The following is a 27,506-nucleotide window of genomic DNA, read 5'->3' on the forward strand; positions in this document are numbered from 1 at the left end:
TGGCATGCAGCACTGCCCAGGCTGGGTGTGTGGTATGTTGTCAGACAGGGGCGTTGCCTCCAGCCTGAAACTGCTCCAGCCGAGCAATTCCATCTCCAGAGCCCAGTTCCAGCTCTGGTCTCATCAAATTGACCCCAAACGACCCAATTCTCAGGCAGAAAATTGATGCCTTGCTCCAGTTCCTACTAGGCAGCTATGGCAGCGCTGAGCTCACGGCCTTGCTGGGAGCCCGAACCACAACGTCTGGAGGAGAATACGGGTTCTCCCTCTCTCACATCAGCCGCTGCTGCATGACCAAATGCTACAGACCCTGCGGTCTTTCAAACCAAAAACCCATCGGGATTGCCCCCAAACCAGCAGGCACCTGCTGAACACAGACAGCGTGTGCTGGAGGCAACACTGCTGCTCAGCCTCTTCCACCAGCTTAAGTCCAGACCCACGCAGCTCACTGCAGGAGCCCCTAACCCTGTGGTGGAGGGTAGCTCACTGGAAAGGGTTATTTCCTCAAAAATCTCCATGTAAAGGGGATACGAGTTAATTTAGGGTTAATTCAGGGTAGGTTGCTCGCAGCCCTATGCCCAGGGAGGTGCAGCAAGCTGTGGCTCCCAACCCTGCTGTGCTGTTGCCATCACGCTTGGGCCAGCTCCTGCCCCTGGCCCAGCCACACGCAGCCCCCTCCAGCTGCTCCTGCCTTCCCCGGCTCAGGGACCTGCGAGCCGGGCAGCACCGCTGCTCCTCCAACAGCTCACCAGTCAGTTAATCACCATTGAACGCGAAAAACTCTGAAACATACTGTTTCTGCATTGGTGAGCTGTCGGCTTTTTGCAGCTCCTACCAGGGTAGGTTGCTGCAGCAGCGATAAAAGGGATGAGGCCATAATCCCACCATCACCGACTAGCGAGCTGAAAGGGAAAAAAAGCAGTGGCTTCTACAACACCCACTATTCAGCGCACGCCTCCGGGGATGCCACCCTCCTGGGGACGCTGGCAGAAACCATCGCAGCCGCTGCCAAACGGCTCCTTCTTGCCTGGGGAAGAGGGGCTGTGCTGGGCACAAACCCGACTTGACCGCAGGACAAGCCAGGCACAGGCAGGGGCTGCGCTAGCCCAGGGGGGGAACGCATGATCCTGGCTCAGCCGCCGCAGCACTGGGAGCTGCCGGCACTGACACCTACCCAGGGGGACTGACTGGGGTCCCGCGCAGGCTCCCTCACCCCAACAGCGGGACGCGGCAATCAGCACCTCTGGGGACGAGGTTATTATAACAGTTTTATTACAAAGTTCCAATCACCATGTACAGTTTTTACAATGTCACTTTTCGGGGGCTCGGCTGTGCTGCTTGGGTTAGGGAGGGATTTTTTTTTTGTTGGGTTTTTTTGGTTATCTTTTAAAGAACAGCACCATTAACGCTGGGTTTGGGACACACCTACAAAAAACAGCTCAACCAACTAACATAGAGGGGAGAGGACAATTCATACCAGAGAGAGGGGCAAGAAGGGATGGGGAGAGCACAAGGGAGAGACGAGAGGGCAGCCCGGTGGTGGTCCTCCTCCTGGCTCAGAGAGGGAGGGAGGGAATACCCACCCATCGCAGGCAGGTGACCCCCCGAAACGCACAGCCAGCACTGCCTAAGGCTGTCGGTGCTTGGGGTGGGAGGTGGGAAACCCACCCGGAAAGGTGTCACCCCCAGGAGGAAGAGCTCGGCTGCACTGTGATCTTTCAGAGGTTGTCAGCAGTTAAGACTTTGTCTTGGCCTCGTCAGGGCACTGGTACTCGGGTGGGAAAGGAAGATGGGCATGGGGCAAATGGGACAGTTTCCTTATTGCTTCCTTGAAGTCATTTAGTCAGCAGGGGTGGTAGGAAAGGAAAAAAGGGGGAGAAGGAGAAGAAAATAGCCCCAAGAACCCCATCCACTGCTTGATGCATACGTTGGGAAGAACACCATGCAAAAAGATTTGCCTGCTAGCTAGTGCCGTGTATAAAATAACAATACGGTAACAGTTCTGGCCTGGTTATTAGAGAGTATATCACCATGAAGCACAAGCGAAGTCTCCAAACGCCAACGACTCCCTGCTGAAAGTGCATCTCAAGGAGTTTGCTTAGGAGAAGGATTCACTGCGTAAAACAAGGCACCACAAGAAGGTTGGATACTGGGTCGGGCGTGAAGACACGCTGGAGAATCCACGAGCGGCGGAAGAGAGACCTAGTTTTAAATAACGTCCGTTGGTGCAGAAGCTCCCTTAGATGGGCTCGGGTTTTAGCTTGTCTGCTAGAAAGTCGCTGACAAAGGCTTCCACGATCTCAGGTGTGATCTCCTCCACATCCATCACATACTTGGCCCGGGCTGACATGTCCAGGATGGTAAGCAAGGGCGCAGCCTCGGGCAGGTTGGTGTAATCCCGCAGGGAGTCGGTCATGTCATCCTGAAGGCCAAAACGAGAGGGAGAGAGGAGCCATCAGCAGAGCCAGTTTGCTGCTTCCACACTGTGGTCCAGCCCACAAATACCTCCAGAGCGCTTGGGCCTTGCACCAGCATTGCAGGACCGTAAGCGCAGCAGGCAGCACCTGCCTTGCCGCCTGCTCTGCCTGTGGTTTGTGTCAAAACCAAACTGGACTGATTTATCCCAGGCTGGGATGGGACCACACACTCCTCCAACCCTTTCCGAACAGGGCACAGCTCCCAGCACCCCCAGACCTGCCACCCTGGGCCACCCTGGAGTCTCTAGGGCAGGAGTTGGGGGCAATGCGGGGGGTCGCCAGCCCTCTACCAGCACAACCACGGCCTCACCGCTCACCAGGGGCGGATGCTGAAGGGACCCAGGGGCACACCTGGAGCAAACCAGGTCCAAAACAGGAATGGGACGAAGACCTGTGCTTTTGAGCCAACGCCGAGACCCCACTGGCATGTCCAAGCATCTGAGGGCATGCACAAAAGCCGCAGGGCTCCCTAGCAGCAGGCTGGTTGCAGCGGGAGCAGGCTGCCCTCCCTTCAGCCAGGCACAGCACAGCTCTAAGGCAAAGGAAAGAATTTGTCTCTGCCAAGGCTGTGCAATGCAGAAGCCGGCACCGGGGCAATTCATCCCCTGCTCCCAGCCAAGCCCGCAATGTGCAGCAGCCGAAACGGGGCGTTGCTCCGAGCCCCTTTCCAGGGGCAGTAATAGAAATCAATCAATCTGGTGAGCGGCTGGTGGCTCTGCAGCACGTGGCGGCAGCCGGCAGGGTAACTCCTGTCGCGCCTCCCCTTCCATTGCAGGGGTTTCTGGCGCAGCCGGACCACGTGGCGGGGAAGGGCGAGCGGGGCTGGGGCGCTCGGCCACCCCCTACCCTTCCCACCTCCCAGCCAAGGTGTCGGGACGCTTCGTCCTTTATCGGATTGCCACAAAGGGACCAAAAATCGTTTTTAATAAATGCAAAACCGGCCCAGACGGCACTGGGAGAGGAATGGGAGGCGCCTGCTCCGGCCGTGGCCGGGTTGCTTTGTGCATGGGGGCCAGCAGAGACCCAGGGCCAGCGCTCCCGGCTATTGAGGTGACGGATGAATGGGACGTGCCGGACGCTCCCCATTCTTCGGCCCGGCTGCCGCAGGGACGTCGGGAACTGGATGAATAGCGGCAATGTTTCAGCTACAGCCAGCGAGCGGGAGGAAAACGCTTTGCAGGCTCTGGGGGAGGGGGGCAGGTCCTGGACCCTCCCAAAATAGCCTTTCCAACAAGGGGCTTATTCAGGGGCACGGGGCTGAGCTGGGATGCTTGGAGACCCGTTATGGCGGTGGGAACGGGAGCGCCTGCCCGGAGGGGGCCGACGGGGCTGTGGGAGGCAGTGGCAGGGGCTTGCCTGGCAGGGGGGGCCAGGGTGCGGCAGTGGGGACCCTTTTGTGCGCAGGGCGGCTCCGGAGGGCCCCGCTCACGGCACACTGCGGCTGTGACGTGAGCGTGGAGGGACGGAGCAGGCGCACGGCCGCACAGCGGCTGCCACCTGCCCAGGCCCTGAGCAGCACCTCGGGAGGGGAACTGCAGGCCTGGGGAGGGGCGGGAGCTTTTTTGACCCTTACGCAAAAGCTCCCTCGTTTGCAAACCTGCAGCAGGGCAAAGTGGCTGCGTGGGGGAAAGGGAGGCCAGAAGCCCCATTTCCGCATTTCCCATTTTCTCCAGCAGATCCCTGGCTCTAAGCACTGCAGCCTGCCCATGCCCCAAATACCAGCCCAGTCACCAACAGTGTGGCCAGCTCAGGAGACAGCCCTCGTTTACAGGGTGACATGCCCAGCCCAGCCCCAGGGCAGGGCAGAGTGGAGCTGGGATGCTGGTGCTGCGGCCAGCAGCTGGAGCAAAGCCCCGTGTCGCCCTGCTGCTCCCCGAGTGGCCCCTGCCCGCTTCCCAGGGGTGGTTTTGTCCAGCATCACCCGCACAGCACAGAAACAGGCCCAGCCAGCAGGATCAGGGCTGCCTCCTGCATGTACCTCTTAGGGAAGAGGCTGGAGCTCTGGTCCCTGCCCTCCTCCTGGCGTGGGAAGGCAGGTAGCAGCACTTCAGCAAGGACAGCAGCGCCGGCTGGGCCAGGCTGAAAGCCAAACCCTGGCTCCTCTCCCTCTGCCCAGCCAGCTTTCCTGCCTGCAGAGCCTCAGGGTTCGAGGGGGCAGCGGGCAGTGCAGTGTGGGGCTGGCAGCCCCAGTGTGGCGGCTCCCGCTCCCTCCTACCTCCTCCAGCCCCGCTCTGCCCGTCCCCAGCAGCTCCCTCACCTGCCATCAGGCTTTTCCACCTCTGAGCAAACGTGGCTGGGACCCCTTTGCCAGAAGTAATATCCAGCAACAAGAGCAGGGGACTGAGCCAGAACTCAGGTCTGGTTTTGCTCCAGGGTCCCTGACTAGCTGCAGTAGCTCTGTGCCTCAGTTTACCCACCTGAATAATGGTAACAGCGGTAGCCAACCCAGCTCAGTCCTCGTACAAAGACACAGCAGGATGCAGCCCTGTGCTCTCTTCCCGCTTACCTCGCCCGCCACGAAGAAGAGCAACGGTGCCTCCTCCTCTTTGGCTTTGTATTTGGCGATGATTTTTTCAGCTATGGGCTGAATCAGTTGTTTTGCTGCCTCCGACTCTCCGTCATCCTCTGAATCTGCAGGGCACAGAGGTGGGGAGACAAAACAAAAGAGGCAAGGCAAAAAGGAGGTTAGGATCAAACAGATGGAAAGTGGCTGGGTGCTGGTAGCTCTATCCCACAGCACCACCACGCAGGAAACCGGAGCCCGGATGCGCAGCGCAAACTTCAAAGCCGCACGGCTCTGTAGCAATTAGGGAGCAGCTGAAATGTGCTTTTCATGTGAGACAGGGAAACACGTAACAGAAGAGCAGCTCCTGCTCCCCAAATACTTCACTGCTGACTCCCTGGTGCTGTTGCTGATGCGCAGGGACAAACAGGCGCAAAAAAGCCGCTTTGCAGTTTGAGAAGTGTCGGCATGTTTTGAAGACCAAACGAGCGCACTGATCTGAGGCTGCCTGCCACCCCTGCCCGCCACCCACCATCCCTCCGCCTTGGGACGGCTGCTCAGCAGCTTTTCTGCTCGAGTCTCCACGGCAGCAGCACTGTGAAGGCAGCTTTGATTTGACAGAGGTAGAGTAGAAAGAGATGGCAACATCAATCAAACGCCAGCCACCACTGAAGTTCAAATACTGAGCTGGAAAGAGGAGAGACTGCGTCCTTGAGCAGCATCAAGATGAAACGATTTCAATTCGGGGACAACTTTTAACATTTTTAAAAAAAAAAAAAAAAAAAAAAAGTAAGAAGGCAGAAGAGAGGGCCCTGGTCTCCAGGTCGCATGCAGCTCCTGCAGCTCTCGTGGTCCCTGATGTAACCACCCAGCATGACCAGTCCAGCCCCAGGCTGGGACAGGCAAACCCAAAGCACTCTCTGCCCTCACTCCACATTTCCCTGCCCTCCTCTCTGGCTTCTTCAACCAAAGCAGGGGATGCCAGAGACACTGCATGCTGCATTTTGGGGTCTGTGCTGCGTGCATGACAGTGATAAATACATAGATTTGTGGGGTGTCTGCAGGGATTGATTCTTCTACAAACAACCGCTGCTGGCAGTACTCCAGGCAGCCCTGCACACTCTGGCTAACCTAGCCCTAAACTCTCCAGGGGCGGATGTAGAGCGGTTGGGATTTATTCACAACCAGCTCTTGCTAAGGCTGCTTTCTTCTGTAGCTGCCTTCTCTTGGGGGTGCTGCTGCCTGCACGGCACAGGCACTAGTCTGCTGGAGGGGGTCTCCCAGCAGGACGTGAGCTGACCAGGAGCCCCCGTCCCCAGCGCCTGCCTCGGTGCAGCACCAGCTTCATCTCCACCCCAGCACATCGCTGGCAGGTTTCAGCGAGGCTGCACATCCCCTCAGCAACAAGCGAGAGCCCCAGCCGCCAGCCGGAGAACACTGTTTGCAGCAAGGTGATAGAAAAACTTTGCTCAGAGCAAGATAAAAATAATTCTTTCCAGAGGCCTGCAGCGCCAGCCCCAATCAATCACGCTCAGCGTGGCCAGCCGGTCGTCCCCACACGAGGAGAGTATTTTTGGCTCTGTGCTCACATCCCCTGCTGGGCTATGCTGAATAAATAATCAGGGTCAAAAGGAAATCTGAAAGGGAAGAAGGGAAAGAGTGAGAGCCATGTTATCAGCGCTGCAGAGAAGGGTGTGCTGCTCACAAAGGGCATGCGAGGAAGCGGGACACGAGCCCTGCCCTGGGCCAGGCCCCTCGCACAACACCGGCAGGCTCGGGACAAGGCGGGCTTCTTCAGCAAACCCCCACTGCAGCTCCACAGAGCGCTCAAGGGACAGCCACGCTCCCCTGGAGAGCCCAGGACCCCTCGGCTCGCTCCCCAGGATGCTGTATGCACCCCTCCACCCTCCTCCCCAGCCCTGCTGGGGCTCAGCCTGCAGCACAGCTCATCCCAGCCATGGCCCTCGCCTGATTTAACCGTCTGTCACTGGCAGAGGAGCGATGAGGAACGAGCCAGCTGTGCTTCAGATGAGCTCTAGGGCTGTTTCCAACTGCAGCAGAGCTTCACATGTGGGTTAGCAGTGGAAAAGGGACGGGAACTTTGGGTAAAAGCCTGCCCTGTCCGGCAGCCAGTGCCCCACAGGCGGAATACCCAAGGACCAGCAGAGCACAAAAGAGGCTCCTCTGACTGTCATGGCCCCGCTCAGCCCAGGGATTCAAGCCCTGAGCTGTAGTTTCCAGCACAGAGCTGTAATCCCTCCCAGAGGCACTTCCTCTGCCTCCTCCGGAACATCACACGTGCCTGAAGTCCCTGCTTCAGAAAGGTTTTTCCCATCTCCACCACCACTGGCTGTGACAGTGTATTTCTCATACTCCCCAACACCTAATTAGCATTCCTCTCCACAGCCGCCACTAAAGCATCTTTGATATGACAGCTTCTCTCCACTGCAAATCGCTACTCCATTGCATCCCTCAGGTCGCTGGGTGGGTGCTACAGGAGACCCATGGGCACGGACAGGCTCTGGCAAACCCCTGCGAGCTGCAGCAGCCCATTTCTCTGGTACGGGCGAGGCTCCAAGTCTGTCAGCCCCCTTGAATCCCTTGAGGGGACTCCACGGGGAACTCTCTCTCCTCATAGCCTCTCCGGACACGTGAGCATGTAGCACTGCTCTCCGTGATGGAAACGGGTTGATGTCCCTTTCCACGGACACTGTCACCATCAGAGGCAGGTTCTCAGCCCTGTGGCCAGCTCTAGCTGAGCTGGCAGGTAGCCCAGCCCCCTTCCCAAGCACAGGCTCTGCTTTCGAAGCAGTGATGCTCCATACCTACAAAGAGAACGAGGCAGGGGCCCTCATTCAGCTGCACAGCGTTGGAGTCCGTCAGCTCCAGCACAGGCTTGGGGTGCCAGGGGAACTCGCGGCATTCGACATCATTCAGCACCTCCACTCGCCCCTGCCGCGTGATCACGTCTCCCTTGGAGTCCAGGACGATGAGAGTCGGGATGCCTGCGATGGAATTAAAACAGGGGGGATCAGCCAAAGCGTGAAATGGCCAGTGACAGGGTGTGGGGAGAAAGGCCTTTTCCTATCGCCTCTGGCTCTGGCAGGAGCCCAGCGAGCATGCTGCCTCTCCACAGCTTGTGCATGGTGTGAGAATCAGGGTCCCAATGTTTCCGTCCTAGCAGAGCACTGTAATTCAGCAGGCAGAGCAGGAAGCTGACAGACAGCCTCTGGCATTGCCTGCCTTTCCCTGCCTGAGTGCAGGCAGGGGTCACCGCTGTCTGACACCGATGCTCCTGGATGCAAACCCCATCATACTGCGCAGAGACCCTCATTGCAAGCTCCCTCTTGCAAAGTGCCAGACAGACGTGCCTGCTACGTGTGAGGCAGAGCGGCGCTGCCCCACAGGCACCACCGCCCCGGTGCTGAGACGTGGCTGCCGCTGGAAGAGCCCGGTCCCCGGTTTGCAGGAACACATGCAAACCTTTTTGCAGGGTGGACCGCAGGCAACGGCAGCCAGGAAGCAGGGTGTGTTCCTTCCCAGAAGGAACGCCATATATTTTAGCAGCCACAAACTCCTCCATGAACCCCCACACCCCTTCAGCACTTGGCGCTAATTGCCCAGCCATTTCCAGAGTGCAGGGATGCGTCTGATGAGTCATAAACATTATTACCTGGTTCAGACATGGTTTCACACCACCCGAGCCTGGCAAGGCACCCAACACTGCTGGAGGAAGAAAGGCCCCTGGACTGAGCGGCAGCTGCACAGCACTAACCACGGTGATTTAGTGTTCAGGGGCATGGATCACCCCTGGGAATACCCAATACCCACACCTCTGCAAGTAGAGATAGAACAGGATCATACTGATCGTATGCATTAACACTAGCAGACTTTGCCACATGGCTAAATCACACACAAATGAACGTGGCACCCACCTCACTCAGCCGCTGCTCTCACAGCGGTCTGGCAGTGGCTGCGGTGCAGGATCCTGCCACCGAGGCCGCCCTCCACACCCACCTGCCAGTTTCCAAATCCTACTGGACCAAACCACAGCTATAAGGAATAATACTCTGGCAGAGCAACCCTGCCCTCGGCCACCCCGGGATACCCTCAAGGAACCCAGTGGACTGCTGTGCCGAGAGGCTGGGATGGATACAGGTCCGGCTCTGTTGGGGAACAGCACGTGGGGAAGAGCAGACTCCCTTGCACGCCTGTGCTGGCTCATGGATCTTGTGCATGAAACCATCTTTGTTTCCCCAGCTGTGGCCTGGAGCTGCTTGTTACTGAGCACAACACACCTCTGCCAGCCCTGGCACAGCACTGAGCAGGCACCCTCCTGCCTGCAGGATGGAGGTCCTGGGTTATTTCTTTCTGCAGTTCGGACCCTTGGGAAAGGGAGGAACACATCCATTTTGCTTCATTTTGGGGAAAAAAATAAACCAAGAGATAATCAGTTAAATATGTCCCTCTACACGAAGACGGACAGTACAGATCTGCCACAACACATCCCTCCCACAACTAACAAAGCTGTGCAGGAACGTCTAGGGTCTACTGGATTGTGGCACTGGGCAGGACAAGGCTCAGGGGACATCTGATGAGGTTCTGGCCCTTGGGACAAAGCAGCATTTTGCCCTGAGCTATGGGGCTGAAAATCCCTGTCATAAAGCAGAAGCCTTTATAAGGGAGGCAAACACACTTGCAGAAGAGATTTAGCACAAGTCACCTATTCAAATGCGGCTGGGCTGGCAGTGTGGCAGGGTGGACACCAGCTGGTGACCGTCCCATCTGATAAGGTACTGACAAAGGCTTTCCGGCCACAAAACCGTCACAGGCGAGTCAACGGGAGCAGCTCGTGTTGGTGACTTCAGCTGGAAAGCACACCATTCCTCTCTCATCAAGGAAACAAAGAAACATCCCACAAGGAAGGAAGAGGGGAGAGTTTGGAATCAGGCCCCAAGAGACGAGTGAAATGACCAGTGTTAGTGTCAGGCGCTGCTCTCTGCTTCTCATCACCTAGGCTTCTATCTGCTCACTATCCAGCATCTCCTCCTTCACCCAGCAACATCCCCCAAACCACAATCGGCAAACTAAGGAAACTCAAATTCTCCTCATCCAAAGGTTCATTTTAAAGCTCGTTCGTTAGAAATACCCTGCAGAGCCATTCTCTGAGCAGGGGGGACTCAGCATGCTTGACCCTGCCAGACTCCTGGCACTGTGCTCCCATGTTTGTACAACAGTGGGTTACTCACAAGCCCTCTGAATTCTAGGCATTTCTCTAGGAAATACACAGCCATCTGTCTGTCCCACGCCTGCCTGCAGGTCCAGGCGAGCGGCCGCATTCTCCTCATTCCAGCCCAGCAGCGTCGCTCGCATTCCTGCCAGTGCGCTGGGGCTGCGAGCACCAGGCTGGTGCAAGAGCAGCAGCGCAGGAACGCGCCCAATGGCTAGGCTTGCAAATCCTAAGGGTATGTTAAGAAAACCATTTTGTATCACAAAAAGGCTTATTCATTACCTGCTGGTATTCAAAATAGCTCTAGGGCAGGGATGGGTTAAACAGACTGGAAGGAATTGGGAAATCTCACTCTGGCCCTGCCCTTCAAGGCACAAAGTTCTACTGAAGCCAAGAGAAGCACACAGTGATCAGCATCTCACATGATTCGGATCTTTATCATTTACAATTCCCAACTCCCCTGTCCCAAATGCCTGCTCTTCCATCCTCTCCAGACCTGCATTATACATGGGGAACGGGCTAGAAATGTGGGTTCAGCTCGGCACCGAGTCACCAGTCAGCCTGAACAATGCAGCATACCAAGGCAAAGATTTCAAATCAGCTTTGCTGATCTTGGAAAATTAAGGGCCCAATTTAGACACAGATCCTTGTGAGTGTGATCCCACAGCTATCAGGGACTTCACTAGTCGAAGCATTCTGACTTTAACCGATTTGCGTATGTGGACACACCCCCCCCAAAGCACCCAGCCACTAAAACCTCCGACTGCAAATACAATACTGACTCAGAAAACAAAGAGTCTTTAAGATAAATCATCCTGGAAATGCAAGTAATGCATCAGAAAACTTGGGGCTGGGTTTTCAGACTGTTAGGAGGTGTGTGACATGCGCTGGGTCAATCTCTGCACCTTTTACCCTGCATCAGAAGTTTCTCCCCAGCCAGGAAGCTCTGGTTTCCTTTCTGGACCCACCTGGTGAAGGCTGAGGCCACTGTAAGCCATCTCCTCCTAGTCCTGAGCATCGTTGCTTTGTCTCCTCGGCTCCTTCCTGCACATCCCTGGCTGGGTCCCTAGGGTCTGGACACAGCCTTACCAGGCTCACGGTGGCATCCCATAGGACCAGCCTTATCTTCCCAGGAGAACCCTGCTACTGCTCCCCTAGCAAACACGTCCTCTTTGCCCGGGATACAGACCAGCAGGACCAGGGGAACCGTGCTTAACTTTATTCACACCTGCTAACCCCAATACTTCCCCCTGGTGTCCCCCCCTGCTCATCCCAGCCACTATTTGTTATTTTAGTGTCTTTTGGGGGCTTTGGTAATTGCCATGAGTCATAACACCAGAATTTACTTATCAAGAAGAATCACAGATCAGACACTGCAATGAATATTGTATAAGCTTAGATGAGAATTAGCATAGACGGGCTCAGTTTGATTTTATGCGTTAGAAAATGGATTTGGTTCCCACGGGGCTAGCATTTTATGAGAACACAGGGGCCAAATGATTTTTTACCGAACCTGGCAATACATTTACTTATTTATATATTAAAACCCATATCTGACATGGAAATCTCATCTGCATTAATTCTGTTGTGTGAGTAATCAAAATCAACGTGAAGCAAACACTCAGAATACACCAACCGCAGGACAGGTGGTGGGTTTTATTGCTGTTTTTTCACCTTTTCAGAAGAAAGCTCCAGAAGTCTGGTACAAGGAACCTCCCATAACAGTGACTTCCAGGCTTCTCCCACCAGCTGGGCTGCGAGGGTGACCTGTGGGCGTCTGGGCGAAAGCATGGGGCAGGGGGAAACAACAGGTTTTTGAAAGTTCCCCCAAGGGACTGCAAATCCCAAAGAGACAGCACGGAGTCCATAGGGAATATTGAGGAACCCGAAAGGTCTCATAAGATACACAACAACAAGGGGCAATTCCTATCAAAGCATAAAATTTATCACTGCTCCCCATCCCACTGCAAGAAGAGCTAACGTCAGGGGATTTCACCTAAGGCAGGACCACGCAGATAGGGAGCTGCCCACACAACAGAGAATTATTTCTAAGCAGCCACGACACAAGAAAATGACTCTTTCTCAAGATAGTGCTGCACCCAGAAGCAATTTAATATAGGTGGGTACGGTACAGCCTACTGACTGCACATGGGTTATGAATAGAGGCATTCAAGTAAACCCAAATAAAGGCCAATAACTCAACTTATATTTTATACTGAGTTTTTGAATGCTGTAGGGGCCAACACAGGACTAAAACAACAAGAGATTTGACTCTTTTGCTGCTTTCTACCACTCAGGAACTTAAAGCAGTCAGGGAAGACAAGCTCTTCTGTTGTTTCAGCTCCCGGCCTTACAAAATCCAGCGGAAAAACCGCCCCACGTGCATGCTGTGCTCATAACCCAAGGCACCACCAGGATAGTAACCTGGACACTGAACAGGCTACATGCTCTTGCTGGTGCATAGGTGCAGCTCCAAAGGGGACTTTGAAGATACTTGGCAGCCTCAGAGCCATGCATCTGGGGAAAGGCAGATGAGATTACATGGATCTGATTTTTTGTTTAGGTGGAATAACCACGAGTGGTGATGAGCTAAGTCCACAGTATCTAGCTCTGTTTGCAGAAAGCTTTTGCTACAGCCAGTGCGGCAGCCTGCTTCGAAAGCCTGACTGCAAATCTCAAAGTTGACAGGGAGGATCCCAAACTGCTGCCTGTGCAGGGATCAACAACAACCCGGAGCCCCTGGGAGCAGCACGAGGGTTCACCTTCAGCCCTCTCCCTTGCCTCCTGGTGCCCCGGCACCCCCCTGCAGCACCCTGTTCCACCCCAGACCGCAGTGGGGAAACAGAGCCCAGCCCAGCCTTGCAAAGCCTGTAGAGAGCCTGGGCGGGAAGGGAGGTGGGATGGCGATGCCTCCTGCAGAGGGTGCAAATCAGCCTGGCTCCACATTTCAACGCCACTTTGTGGGACCACAGTTCATCCTTGCAGAGAGGTTCCCACTTTACAGGAAAACCATGATAGATAAGCAGAAAGGTTTGCACTCAAACATGCCCAAATCCCAGGGTCAGCATCCCTGGGAGAGCAGCTGATATGCAGGGGTAATATGGGAGCTTCCCTGGCAGAGGAAGGGGTCAGGGCGCAGGGGAACAGCAAATATTTACATTTTCAGGTCAGCACACAATGAAGAGAGACATTTAAGGACCCAGCGGCTCAAGTCAGAGGAAAAGCTGTTGTCACTGTTTCCCTGGCTACAGCATGCCTGGTGCTCAAGTATCCATGCTTGGACACCTTATTTACAGAAAGTCCCAGTGAAACTGGCAGCAGTCCTGCAGTGCTCAGCCGAAACCGGCACTGGAGAGGTTTGTGAGCAGGCTGGGGAAAAGATGGATGAATTTGGAAAGCTCTTGCCTCATGGGAAGGTAATTAAGCAGCAAACTGAGGGCTACCTAAAGCAGGCAAATGGTTATTCTTGGTTTAAGGTCAGGGAACAGAGCTGAGCGACAGCACCTGAGCTCCACCCCAGGAGGAGTGTTCAGAGAGGACCCCAAGGAGGGATTATTTCTCCTGCCACTCTCCCCAGGCCCTTGGCCACCTTTGGCAACACTCCTCCTCCCCTGCAGATTGCGTTAACCCTCTGCCAGCCTGTGCCCACCTCACCGATGCTGCATGGAAATGGATAAGAAAGCAAGACCCTTTAACCACAGGGAGAAACTATATGTACATACAGAAGACCTCCTTGCGAGCTAGTCACCTTGCACGTCTCTATGCTGCAGTTTGTCCCCTGCAGGAATGAGGTGCCAGTCCCCAGGAGGGCTGCTGTGAGCTTTTATCGTCTTCGTGACTCTTTAAAGCCACCCAGACAGACCGAGTCTCTCCCCTGCCCCTCCGAGCAGCCAGGGCTGCTGGAATTCCGGCACTGGCATGTACAGTAAAAGCAAAGCCATGGTTTACATCAAACACGCACTCTTCTGTAATTCATGTCACTAACATAAACCAGATGCCATCTTCCCCAGCCTCTGCAGAGAACGATGGCCTGCCTTTGCGTTACATAAAACAGCAAGAAAATGAAATTTAAACCTTCAAGAAAAAGCAAAATAAATAAATCAGTAATTAGGCAAAAAACATCCAAGCCAAAAACAGCTTCCAAGTTTCCAGGAAGAATTAGGTTGTTTATGGAAGTCCTGTTTCAACTAACAGCCTGCCTGGCAGGTGGTAGGAATGTGAGTTTGTGGAGAGCAGAAACATGAAGCGGCTCTGCCTGGGGCACTGTGCTTTGCTTTGCTGTTTTCTTGTTTTAGTTAAACAAGAGGAGACATTACAAATATTCAACAAAAGGAGCAGAAAGGAGAGCTGTGCATCAGTGTGGCCTTTCCTACCTTGTATGCCATAGAGGCGATTCAGGCGCGACCGTCTGGCCTCGTCGGCGTACGGCACAGCTACCCAGGGCATCTCACTGAAATATTGCTTGAAGGAGTCCTCTGACCTGTGCAAAGGGAACAGGGCATGGGATCCAGAGTGCAGCCCCTCTGCCTGCCAGGCTCCTTCCTCTTCTTCTCATTAAAAAACTGGCCTACAAAGCCCTTTACCCCTTCCACCAAAGCCCATCAGTAACGGCTGCTGGCAGACACAACCCGGGAAGGACAAATTTCACGTCGTCAGTCCCTCAAGAAGGGGTCCACGGTGCATTTTTTCCCAACATTTCAAACTCGCTGGGGCATCTGAATGCCAACCCCTGGCAAAAGCAGCAGCTCAAATATCTTTCAAACCTCAGACCCACAAGCCACAAAGCGAAACACAGAGCTGCTGCATGGACAGAGCCTGCTCTCAGCCCATCACTGCCCTCGCTAACCCCCTTTGCACTTTGCCAGTGGGCAGAGGGCAAAGGATTCGGGGCAGCCTTTGTGATACCAGAGCCAACCTGCTCTACCCCAAATCAAATTTCCTCCTCAAATCAAATCCATAATGCTCAGAGCTTCCCAGCTTGGGGGTAGCCATCTTTGCCTGCAGAGCGCGTTAGCACTTCCTTACCTGTCTGCACTAACGAAGAGTATTTCAAACTTCTGGCCTGCCTCCTTGATCTTCCGGTAGGACTCCACCAGGACCCTTGTGAGGCTTCGGCACGGCGGGCACTGCAAAACACAACACATGCATAAGGACATCGTCTCCTCTACAGGGGCAGACCCCCACCCAGCAGGTCCAGATGATCTAGTGACCATGAAAAGACAGATGTGACTTCATCTTTGCTGGAATGCTGGGCAGCAGCCCTGAATGTGGCTGGGGCTTATGGCCCATACGTTGCCAACAAAACCACTTGAATTTTTTAAATCTGACTATTCTTCCCCTTCTAAAGGGCCAGCTGAGGATGACAGGCCACTGCAATGCTGCAGCTTCTTCCAGAATGACTGGAGCATCTCAACTGCCTCAACACCAGCCAGTCCAAGGTCTTTACTCTCCCTCAGAGCTCTGCAGCAAGAGCCACAGGGGGAACGCCAGAGCACCCCCAAGCTCACTGCTTTGCAGTGAGTAGATGCTCTGCAAAGCATCTACTACTCACCCAGTGTGCAGAGAAATAGACCCCAACGTGCGAGCCCTCCAGGGCATTGCTGTCTAGTGTCTGGCCGTTGTTCCTTAGCAGAGGCCCAGCAACAACTTCACTAAAGGGTTTTGGCCCCCAGGGGAACTCCAGACCTGGAGAGATCGGGACAGGGCCAGAAAGAAGACACAAAACAGCAAGATGCACACGCAGCATTTACAGTTTCAAAAAGTTCCACCAGAAAAACCCATCCCACCTTCTCTTCTGCAAATACATGCAGGAGCCGCGGAAGCCAAGCTCCGCACTGGAACCAGGGCCACCTCTTTTTCTCCAGGCAGGCTGCACCATCGCTTGAGTCGCAGCACCTTCAGCTTGATGAAGCCTGCTCTGGTTTTGTGCCTGATGAGGTATCTTTTTCTTATCAACAGCGTTTATTTTAACAACAGAGGGCAAGGTGGTATGTGCTCAGGAATGCAGTCAGACTATTTGCCTTATACTGATACTAACCATATATTTTTTTATATATACACATATACTTATTTATTTATAAAACCTTATATATATATATATGTAAAAGATGGAGGGTTTATATATATACACAAACATATATATAAAAAACCTATATATAAACTAAACTTACGCTAACCCTCTGCACCCCAAAGCAAGCATGTGTGCGTACACAAAAACACATGCTCTGAATCATCTGCTGCCAGCTCCCAGAGCAATCAATCTATGTATTCAGCCAGAGAGGAGGAAACATCACAGATGGCTCAGGCCACAACGTGTACTTGCTGCACAGTTCCTGCCACCTGAATTAAAGACTCAGTCACCACACTCAGTATCTACTGCATGAAGAAATGACGAGCCAGTAATATGTGTGCATGGACAGCCTACAGCAGTTGAATGATGGGTCTGCAGAGCCTATGAGTAAGGGCACACATTTTGCTCATTTTGGTTTTACAAATTGGAAGAAGATGGATTTAACATCAACCCCCAGCACAGTAAACCTCAGAAACAGAGAACGGTAGCACTTTTCTGTTGCATTTCTAAATAATGGGGAATTCATTATCCTAAAAGATTGTGATGTCAGTGATAAAGTCCCACACAGTATTTTGGAAGGATTCTGCTCCTAAGGTATGGGAAGTTTGGGCCCTCAGTCTGTCTGTCTGTGTGCCTCCATCAGGGAAAAATCCAAACTTAATGTTTCAGTTAGTCTAACTTTTTCCTCATTAGCACTTCAGACAAAAATCCTGAAGGGGAAATCTTTGTTCTTTTCAACAAGCAAAACCAAAACACAAGATCTGGCAGGAATGATGCAGAAAAATTTGTGCTGAAGATAATACAGTGCCTTGATTAGTTAAGTATGACAATAGTTGTTTGTTTCCTTCCCCACACCCCCCAAGGCAATTCAAATGAACTGAAATGAAAAGGCAGCTGTGTGCCCATGTTTCTGTGGCATGGGGGACTCCAGGCCTTACCTTCTGGGTCATCTCGGATTACCAGGAGGCCGTTCCTGCAAACCACCTTCCCAGTGGAGGCATCGATAAATATCAGGGAAGGAATGTTGGAGACTCTGTACTTGTTCCACAGCTTCAGCTGTAAAAGAGATTGAGAGAGGAGAGGAGAAAGGTAAACCTGGCAGCGTGAAGAGGAAGATTTTGGACCGTTAGCATCTTCCAGACCAGAGGTCAGAGCTAAGCAAAGAAACAGAGCTGGTGCTTCAGCAATGTGTGTGAAGGCACGTGAGGGCATCTCTCCAGAGCTGCTGGGCCAGCCTGGACCTCCAGTGCCCACAGAGACCCGCACCATCAACACCATCCCCTTGGTATCACAGGTGAGACCACCGTTTGGGTCACACCTGCTGCAGGCTTGCCTGTGAAGGCAGGTGAAGTTTCTCCTCCTGCTGCATTTGCCTCTTTGCAAGTAAAATGGGGATAATATTTACCATACTTTGAGGTCTTTGTTTAGAAGACATGGTAAGCACAAATACTTTTAATGCCACTACTCTGAAGCAATTTGTAATGCTTCCCCGGCTGTTTCCTCCCCTCCCATTTCAATGTTCATTAAACAAACAAGCAACCCCTGCCAAGACACAGCCACACTGAAAACAAGGCCAACACACAGAAACAAGATTCTTCTGCAAGTGGGACTTCCCAGGTTTGTTCCCAGGAGCTGGTTTGACATCAGCCTGGGGGCCACACAGCCCAGCTCATCTATCCTGCACTGCCAGTCTTGCAGTGGTCCCCGCCGGCTACAGGCAAAAGCCATGCAGACTGCGATGGCCATGTTTTGGGCATCCCGGTCTAGATGTTGCTGTTTGCCGGTCATTATGTTTTGCAGCAAGCTCAGCTCCGCACAACACCAGTGACTGAGCGCACTGGGTGTCACACAGTCCTGGGTTGACATTTCTCAGCGTATGCTTCTGGCACAGCATAATTTGAAGCTTAACCCACGTACAGAAGCTCACAGGGACGAGGAGGAATGACACGACGACAGCTGCTGGCACGGCCCAGCCTGCAGGTGTGGGCTGGCTGCGGCCACAGGAGCCGGTCTCCCCACCATGCATGGAGGAGCTGCTACGATCACTGCGTTTACTTACATTTCTCCAAGCATTTCAACCTAAACAGCCCAGTGGTGAATTGTCAAACTCTTAAACAAGAGCCAAACTCTAGCAGAGAGCCAGAGGGGAAGGAAATGAATCACCACCTTCCCCTAAGCTCTGCTCTGCAAAGCCCTTCAGGCTCTGGGTGTTTACAACTCGCTTGGGTTTGGAGAATAAAACCCCGAAACAGGAGAAGGGCAGGAGGGCACAGAGAATCCCACCCAGTCCCAGTGAAGGTTTGAGCACGAGAGCCAGAGAAACCCTCCCACGTCATGCTGCTGCTTCCATTGGTATCTCACATGGAAACTGGACCCAGGTGTTTTCCCAGAGAAAGAGGCCACTGCTCTGTGGATGACCATCCCCAATTTCCAAATAGAGGCAAGCCGGTTTCCCCGAGATGGGAATGATCTGGGGAACCAGGCAACAAGGGCAGGAATGGGATGCAGCGTGCAGATCTCACCAGAGATCTAGCTGAGGGAGAAAGTCGCATCCACATTCAGGTTTTAATGTCACTGTATTACAGATTTCTTCCAACACCTTTTTGTAGAAGATATATCTGGATGAGTGACATGAGTCAGCCTGCTTGCAAGGGGGTGTTAGCAAAACACTCTTGGGTCTGAATGAAAGTGTTACCACCGATCTAGGAAGACTTCATTAACCTCCACCTACTAGGACCTAGAGAGAGGCAAGATTTTGTGTCCTGCCCACCAGCCTTCGATTTCCAATAGACATATTTCTTGGGCCAAGCCACTCATTCACAATGCCAATTCACAAACCAAATGGCCTTGGGCATGAAAAGAAAAAAGAAATCACACTAAATGCAAACCAGCCCCCTCACAATGAGCGTTCAAACCACAGAAGGTAAAATCCACTTCTGTGAAGTTTAAAGGGTGGGGAAAAGCTTTTTATAAGGATCACAAGCATTTAAGAGGGTGTTACAAACAATGAGGAAATTACAACTAGCAATTGGATCGTTCTCTTTAAACAGTTGCTTACATTACACTTCATTTTGCCAAGCCCTTTGTATATGGGCAGCAGCTCCCTTGGGGCACTACGGCTGGTTGTGGCAGTTTTGCTTGGCTGTGGAAGCGGCAGGGTCTGCGCTTCAGAGCCAAGAGGCTGCATCAGCTCACTGTGCTCAGGGGGACGAGGCTGGGACACCCCAGATAAGGGGATAAGACCAAACCAAACCCGCTCTTGCTGAAAGCACTGGAGTGAACGATGCACGGCTGGCGCCAGGCAGTCTGCGGGGTCCAGCAGACAGGGCAGCTCTCGCCAACAACCGGCCCTGGGTCTTCTCGAGACGTGTAAGCCATCAGGCCCCATTGGGCCCAAACTGCAGACTGGTCTTGGCTGCCCAGACATCTGCAGTACGGGTAATCTGCAATCCAGATACTCTGTCCCCATGAAATGGAGGGTTGCCACTTCTAACTCATAATTGAGGGTCCATAGGAGAACGCCTCAAGCAAGCATGAAGCTAGGTGTCCGTCGAAAGGGTCAAAAAGCATCAAAAAAGGTCAAGGTGACATCTGCTGCTGCTGCTGGGGGAGCACATCCATCACCGGGCTCTAAGGCTTGAACCCAATGAACATCATGTCGCGCTCAGTCATACCTTGGGCAAACAAGAAAAAGCAATCAAAACTGCAAGGTTTTATTTACCTTGCCTCTGTGCAAAAGCTGCAGCTCCCAGACATCACAACCCACCATCCCACGTCATGCCACATGTTTCAGAGCTTCATACATGCTGAGCAGCGCTTACTATTTGCAATATATTTGCTGCCTGGGTTATCGCTGAAGCCCATCATATGACATCAATGAACAAACACAAGAATTGCATCATGCAGACGACTGGAACTGGGTTGCCATTTTAAGCCCAGTTATAAAAGGCTTGTATTGGAAATTAGTGGTCTCAACGCACTAACCATATTAATTTTGCTGTCTGTATCGGAAAGTACACGAATGTGCTGTTTAAAGTGGGAGCAGTTTGATTTGATGAGCCTCCTGTGCACTACGAAAGCTGATGGGGAATGAGAAACGCATGCGCTGCGGGACAAGTGCCAGAATCTACCACTGTTCCCACCACCCTGACCCTCTTCAGCCAGACTCAGCTTTCCGAAGCCTGTCAGACATTTCTGAAGGAAGCCTGATGGCTCCTTTTACTGCAGGTCTGACCTGAAAGAGCAGAGCCTTGATAGGAAATGGGCTGGTTCATTTTAGCTGGGCTTTTTGGATAAGATAGCTCACTATGGGATTCCCACACCATGCCACTATTCTGCAGCTGAACTGCGGCTTCCAGCAAAGACATCCAACCTCCACCTAAAGCCTCTGAATACCAGGATGACCTAACCCGTCTTGTGGCAAACTATTGCAGTGGTTAGTTTTTCTCAGGGTAAAATGCCGAGGGTTTGCACATGTGCAGGTTCTACCAAGGAGACGAGATCCTCCTCGGTCCTGCTTGGCATACAGCCGCTGGTTGTGGTCCAGGCAGAAAGGGGAGCCCAGGAGAAAAAGGCATCCCTTGTACAAGTACCTGCACAACTGCACACCTCGCAAGGGATCCTGTGTCGGGCTGGGCGTGGGATGCAGAAAGCAAATTACGACTTGCTCTGAAACCGCAGGATGATGGGATGATAGCTCAGGCAGCAGGGCCGAGTGCTGCCTCAGCAACTTTTAAAAGCTGTTTTTCCTGCCATGAAGAGGATGACATAGAAATAACATACTCCACACTCTGAGGATTTGATCATCCATTTAAAGAGGGGATCTCTGCTCTGCTTCCCAACAGCTGTTGCAAATCTGTGGGATCAAGCCAAAGCTAACACAGATGTGGAAATAATCTACGGACTATTCAGCCCAAAAGCAGCTGATTCTCTCGGAGTGCCCTTCGCTCCTGGTTTAGGCTACACGCCTGCTAAATGCAATACCCCAGGATGCTCACTGGAGAAGGAGAGAGGAAATACAGCCCCTCGCAAGATACCTCACAGGCTGAGCAGCTTTACAGAAACCTCTCTGGCTCCTGTGCAGGTGGTTAAGTACAGCAGTCCAGTGGAAAAACCAGAGTCACCAGATTCCTCTGGTAACCTTATCCCTACACAAACCATCACCACGACGTCCTGGAAGACCTGGAAACCACAGCCCTGGGCTCCCTCTGACTCCATCCATGACCGGCTGTGAAAGGCTTTAAAACGATCACTTATTATTTGAGGTCTGAGGTGATCCCAAGACGTCAGCCCACGCAGCAACACTCAGCATCAGTCGCAAAGCTGCTCTCCACACTGGTGGCTAGCTCAGCTATTTCCCCCACCCTTGTGACTGGGAAATGCCTGGCCGAGACGCACGTTGGAGAGAAGTTTGCAGACAGCCACAGTAATTTTTCCAGATAAAGGTGTCAGACAAGAGGTCTCCCCAGCAGCCCATGGCTGTTTCTGCGCAGGGCTGGCACCCGGCCGGGGCAGATGAAATCCCCTCCTGCTCTACATGTACTGGTGGGGAAGGGATCCCCTGCTTCCAACAGCTGCTGGGTGCTATTTTTGGTTGTGCTGATTGATTTATCAGCCCTGGTCACATTCACTTACTAACATAAATCCTGAGCTGCAGCGGTTAATGCTGGCAAAGATAAAACACAACTGCTTTCAGTGAAATGAGCCCTGGCTGGTGGGAAAGTGGTCCTCCCGCCCTCGTTGGGGGCTGCGTTTCTCTGCTGTTGTGTGAACCTGGACCATAAAAGCTCTCACGCCTCCATCTTCCATAGGATACAGAACTGCCTCTGCCTGGGAGACACAGAGGTTTCAGGGGCACCTGCCCGTGCCAGCGGCAGGGTAGACGCTGCCTCTGCTCATCTTGCAACTCAGACTTCCATGCTGACCAACGACAGCCAGACAAAGCTGGTTTAAAAACCCAAAAGCAGGTTCCTCAGCAATAATGAACATGTTCCCAATGGGGACAGCCGCTGCTTTCTGCTAAATGAAATGCAAAGCCACTTTTCTTCTAGAAATCTATCCTTGGAGGAAACACCCCCAGGGTCTGGGCAATTCCTCCGGTGAGGCGTTGGAAAGATTCCGGTTTCCAACAGCCCCATGAGTGCTCATGCGAGAGCGCAGCAGGGTTCCCATTACAGACACAAGCTCAGCTCTTGCTAGTCTCTCATTCCAGAGCCATAGGCTGAAACATGGTCTGTCTGAGGAACACACGAGCAGCACTCAGGTGGAAAAGCACCCTTGGTCCAGGGCTGCAGGGACCGGCAGAGCCCATTGCCCACCTCTGCCTCCAGCTCTGCCCCACAGACCGGCTCTGGGCTGGTGAGACAGCCCTGGCCGTCCCCACGGCCCCGCTCCCACGGTCCGGCGCAGCAGGGGACCCCTCTGTCCTTGCTCACTCGCAATGTTAAATTGCAGCTTTTACATCGTGCCTTAAAGGGTTTACAAGCACCAGGGGCCACCCAGGCTCTGCAGAGAGCAGGCACAGGGCCGCAGAACAACAGGCTGCTCCCTTGCCCCACCGATTTAAATCCAGTTCACGCCTGTCCCTGCGATTCAAACTCAGCTCGGGCAAAGGATCCTCTTCCAGCCCTCCCTCGCTGCTCCCTTCCCTCCGCGCATAAGGGAACCCCTTTAGTAGAAGGAGGACGTGGTGCGGGAACAACACACAGCCAAATAGCGGGGGGAGGCATCAAGGGCAGATGGTGTATGCCGAAGTCTGACCTTGTGACACACAGGAGACTGGGAGAGGCTTGGGATAAATTAATGTCTATTGTGCTGCTCTTTCTCTCTGAAAGCAAATCAAAATCTAATTACAAAATACAATGCTGAGAGAGGTCTGCTCTGCGAACATTAATGAGCTGAGGAGGGAGGATTTGGAATTGCAATAAACAAGATTGATGTGAACGGCTGAGACTGTCAGGGCAGGGCACCAGGGCTGCTGGTGCATACAGACCAGTGGGCAGCCAGGCCACCACATTATCGTTTCCCTCTGCCCCCACGCTGTCTACGATGGGAGAAAGCGCAGTTAAAACCAGCCTTAGGACCAGTCTCCCCCAGCACTTAGCCCAGCAATGCCTGCTGTGGATGCTCCCCCCACCAGTCAAGTTCCAGCAATATGAGTCAGTGCAAGCAAAAAATAAAAAAATCAAACGAAAAGTCCTGTTTGTCACCTCCATACTCTCCTGGCTGTGGCTCCATCATGGGAGACTGGCACGGCACAGTCCAGCTTGCGGCTTCCCACGTTGCCCCACAGCCAGCAGGGGGGCAGGGGAGACCCCGGCAGGAGCCAGCTTGCAATCCCAGGCTTTTGTTCTTCCCGACCATGAAACACAACGGCAAAAGCTTTGGAGCCGAAGCGGAAGGAAATCCTCTCTGCGGGGTTTTCTGGCAAGGTGGCTGCCAGCGGAGGGCTACTCTTTGTTCCCTTGAGGAACTCTGCAGCCAAAGCCCTGGGGTGAGGGACCTGGGCCAGCCCAAGCTCCATCCCAGCCCCCTCACTTCCTCCCATTTTCCTCCTCTTACCACCCTGGTTGCCCAGTGCTGGCACCATTGGTCTTTGCAATTTCCCAGGCTAAGCCATCCAACTGACTGTGAGCTGAGCATTTTATTTGAGGGCTAAGCAGCATATGGCTGGCACGCGTGCCCAGCTCGGAGCACAAGCTGCCTCCTCTCCTCCTGACGCTCATGCAGGCTGACAGGCTGGATCCTTTGCAGCCCACATCTGATAGGAAAACATTTAATTTGAGCAGAACTGAAGAGCGGTTAACATGATCTATGGTGAGCAAAGCCCCAGGGCCCGGAGCAGACACAGGAGGTCACCTGGTTGTTTTACATGTGCAAGTTTCAAAGAGACGCTGGGCTGATAGCTCGATTTGATCCCAGGATCAGGGAGAAGTAGCATTTGTCTAAACATACAGATAACAACACAGGCAGCAAATCATGCAGAGAGGATGCTACAAGACAGACTGGTCTATCAACACTACAAGGATGTCTTTTATAAACCGCTTTTTTTCCAGGTGTTCCTCAAATTGTATTCAACAGCCTGAAGACGATGCAGAATTTAAGGATGCACTATCATACCCAGCGAGTGGCTGCATGGTGCTTAGTTGCTGGCTGGGGTTAAACCACAGCAACTAGGAAATACACCTCTGTGCATTTCCAAGGAATTTTTTTTTTCCTCCATGTGCATGCCTTGCTTTACCTCTTAAAAGGAGGCTTGCGTGTGAGCATCTCAAGATATTTCATAACAATTTTTCTCCCTGCAGTTCTGCCTTGGGCCAAGCACACTCCCTTTACCCCCAGGAGAATGTAGGCACAGGGCTTGCACAAAGACGGGTGCAGAACCCAGGGGGTCTGCCAGTGCCTTGAACCTGCCTTCCGTTATCTGTTTTCACTGGCATTTTTTCATGCTTTCCTGGTAGGTAAGAAAGACAGCAAGACAAACACATAAAAAGCAGTGAGGACGGAGGGAGTTAAAGTGTTTGTGGGAAAAATTTAAGACACATGTAGAAGTGTATCATACATGGCCCCTATAAATTACGCCCCCAAATGACTAGCACCGAGTAAGAAACAGCTATGTAAACACAAAGGTAATAAGAAAAAATAATAGTTTCTCTCTCTCTATGGGGAAGAGCTATTTTTCCATCTGTTTATAGGAAAGGCAAGGGGTGGGGTGGCAGTCTGGGACGTTGAATTGAAGTTCAGGGTCTCTCTTGGTCCCAAGTCTCATCTGTCATTGGAAGCGGGATGGCTGCCAGAACCGCCGTGCATTACAGCCTGGGTTTCCTACCCACTGCCTTTGCTTTTGCTGCTACCGTTCGCTCGAAGGCAGCCGGCATCGAGCACTGGTAGTAATCTCGAGGTCAAACACCCTGCAATCCAGGATCATTAGGAAACAACCACTTCTGAAAAGCCCTGAGTTTAGACAGAGTTCCCACCAAACACAAAAGCCTTTTAAATCTGCAGGGAAATTGGGATTTTTTTTTTGTTTTGTTTAATGCACACAATGAGGTATTAGTGTGGTTTCTGTTTTGTTTTCAGCGTTAATTCAAAAAGGAACCTTACACAATCAGATGAACAAAATGCAAGAAAACAATGGAGTATTTGTTAGGACTGTAACACGCCCAGGGGAGTGAGGGCTGCAGGATGCTGCAGTGCCGGGACCCTCGCAAGCAGTGACCTCCCTGGGACATACCAGCACCAGGACATCCCCCAGACCGGCAACATGGGAGATCCTTGTAAAACTACCAAGACATCTGCAAATACCCTCTTGTGCCCACTGCTGCTGATGCACCGACTAGATGGGAAACCTGCTCATTATGCAGCATCTTTTGAAATGCAAAAGCTCATCCACAGCATCACTACTGACACTTCATTACAAAAACCTCCACTCAAGACAGCACTTGCATCACTGCAAATGCTCAGACTATTTCAAAGCAACTACTTTCCTCCAGTTGTTCCAGTTGATCTCAGGAGAGGGTGCACTGGTTGGTCTGGCCCTCCCTACAGCCGCATCCCTCTCAGCATCTCAGAGCTGACGGTGTTGAATCTCGGTTTGGCAGCACTCCTGGTTTGCAACCCATGGAGGATTTTCATGCAAAGGTTACACAGCTGTGGAGCTAGAAAGGCCATAACCACAGCCCTGGTGCCTGCTCACAGCCCACGCTGCCAGGGCAGCTCTAGGCTTTGCATGGAAGACAGGCGATGGGCTCTGCTCACAGCTCGGAAGGGCGGCACAGCTCGAAGGATTCACCCTGTAACCACACTCGGGTCAAAATACTCTGGGAGCTAACCAGACCCAGGTGCTCCCAAGCTCCAGCTGGATAGAGCAATCCCTGCCAGTGACAGCTCAGATTTATCCCACTCCTCCTCGGCTCTTGGGCTGGAAAGAGATCCTACAGCCCACACTGACCCAGCACAGCCACCGCGCTTGCAGGAGATTTCTCCTCTGGAACCATTAAAGTCCATCCTGCGCAAACATCCCACCGCCAAAACTGCTCTGGGCTAAACCCACCGATGACGACACGCTCTCAGGGCTTTTACGTCCTTTTAACACACTTCACAAGCACAGCTGAGCCCCAGAGCTGCAGTGGCCTGAGCTGGCGCTGGGTGCCCTGCGGGGAAGACCATAAGACTGACTCGTGACACAGGCAGGACGGATGTAACGGGTCAGGCTGCCTGGAAAACTCTCTCCTGTTGAGCCCTTCTCTTCCTCCTGCTCCCCAAACTGACACTCAGCCCCTTGGCAGGAAGGCTGCACAGGCTGGAAACATCAACCCGCTCGACACCGAGCCACTGACCTCTAAAATGGAAAACGCCACTGAGTCCCACGTTTGCAGTTAACCACCTGCACACACTAAAAAACAGAGCAGAACAAAGCTGACCACAGCTCAGATGCGCTAACATCTCAACTGCAGAGCAAGCCAGCAGGCTGGAAGTTGGAGAAGCTGTTTCTCCATCCAGCTGCATCTTTGCAGAGGGACATTCCCATCGAGCTGTGCTCCAGCAGAGCTGGTGGCATTAGCTGCAAGGAGAAGGCAGAGGGACAGGGAAATCGGGAAGACTGGGGGTAGGAGCAGAGACGTGGTTTGGGCTGGGCATGCGGGCAGAGCAGGAAGATGAGTGCAAAAGCCACTTCCAGCTGCAGGGATGGGGAGGGATAACCAGTTCCAGGCAAGCCCGGAGGGGGCCAGGCAGACGGGGCTGAGGGGATGTGGGGTTTACAACACACACACATGGTGGACCAGGTGCAGAGCAAGCGAGGGAACCCAGTCCGTCCCATGAAACCCAGCATCGAGACGCAAGAGGGCCCCAGCTCCAGAGCCATCAACCAGGGAAGAACAAGACAGCAGGCTGGGGCTCCCTCTTTATTTTAAGGCTTGAGCGGTGTGTCTTGCAACTGCCGAACCAATTAAAAACATGAACAGGGAGTGATAAATCAGTGGCAAGGTCAAAAGCTCTGGCTACATCCTGACTTGACTGACGGAAGTCACAAAATATATAGTTTCTCAAAGGGGCAAGAGCCCATGAGTCAGCACACGGATGAAATAAGGCACCGGGAAGGCAGGACCGACCCCTGGTGTGAGCGAGCCTCGGGCACGGCGTCCCTCCTGCTGCCCTGAGCACAGCGCGAAGGCAGTCACGGCGAAACGAGAGGTTGCTGCCAGGAACAGATGACAACGCAAATCC

The 27,506-nt window shown here is 53.1% G+C and overlaps 1 protein-coding gene across 2 annotated transcripts in view; it reads right to left on the reverse strand.

The window, feature by feature from the left end:
* Positions 1 to 1,255: 1,255 nt before the first annotated feature.
* The window catches only part of NXN (nucleoredoxin), a 54,495-nt gene continuing 28,244 nt past the window's right edge, over positions 1,256 to 27,506 (reverse strand). For both annotated transcript variants that reach the window (XM_069791049.1, XM_069791050.1), the window contains exons 2-8: positions 17,219 to 17,336; positions 15,762 to 15,895; positions 15,236 to 15,336; positions 14,584 to 14,690; positions 7,806 to 7,985; positions 4,984 to 5,108; positions 1,256 to 2,422 (exon numbers count right to left, since the gene is read on the reverse strand). In XM_069791049.1, coding sequence (XP_069647150.1) covers positions 2,240 to 2,422; positions 4,984 to 5,108; positions 7,806 to 7,985; positions 14,584 to 14,690; positions 15,236 to 15,336; positions 15,762 to 15,895; positions 17,219 to 17,336 — 948 coding nt within the window. In that variant the 3' untranslated portion in view covers positions 1,256 to 2,239. The remainder of the gene's footprint in view (positions 2,423 to 4,983; positions 5,109 to 7,805; positions 7,986 to 14,583; positions 14,691 to 15,235; positions 15,337 to 15,761; positions 15,896 to 17,218; positions 17,337 to 27,506) is intronic.

Source organism: Haliaeetus albicilla, chromosome 9, assembly GCF_947461875.1.
Source record: "Haliaeetus albicilla chromosome 9, bHalAlb1.1, whole genome shotgun sequence".
NCBI classification, from domain to species: Eukaryota; Metazoa; Chordata; class Aves; order Accipitriformes; family Accipitridae; genus Haliaeetus; species Haliaeetus albicilla.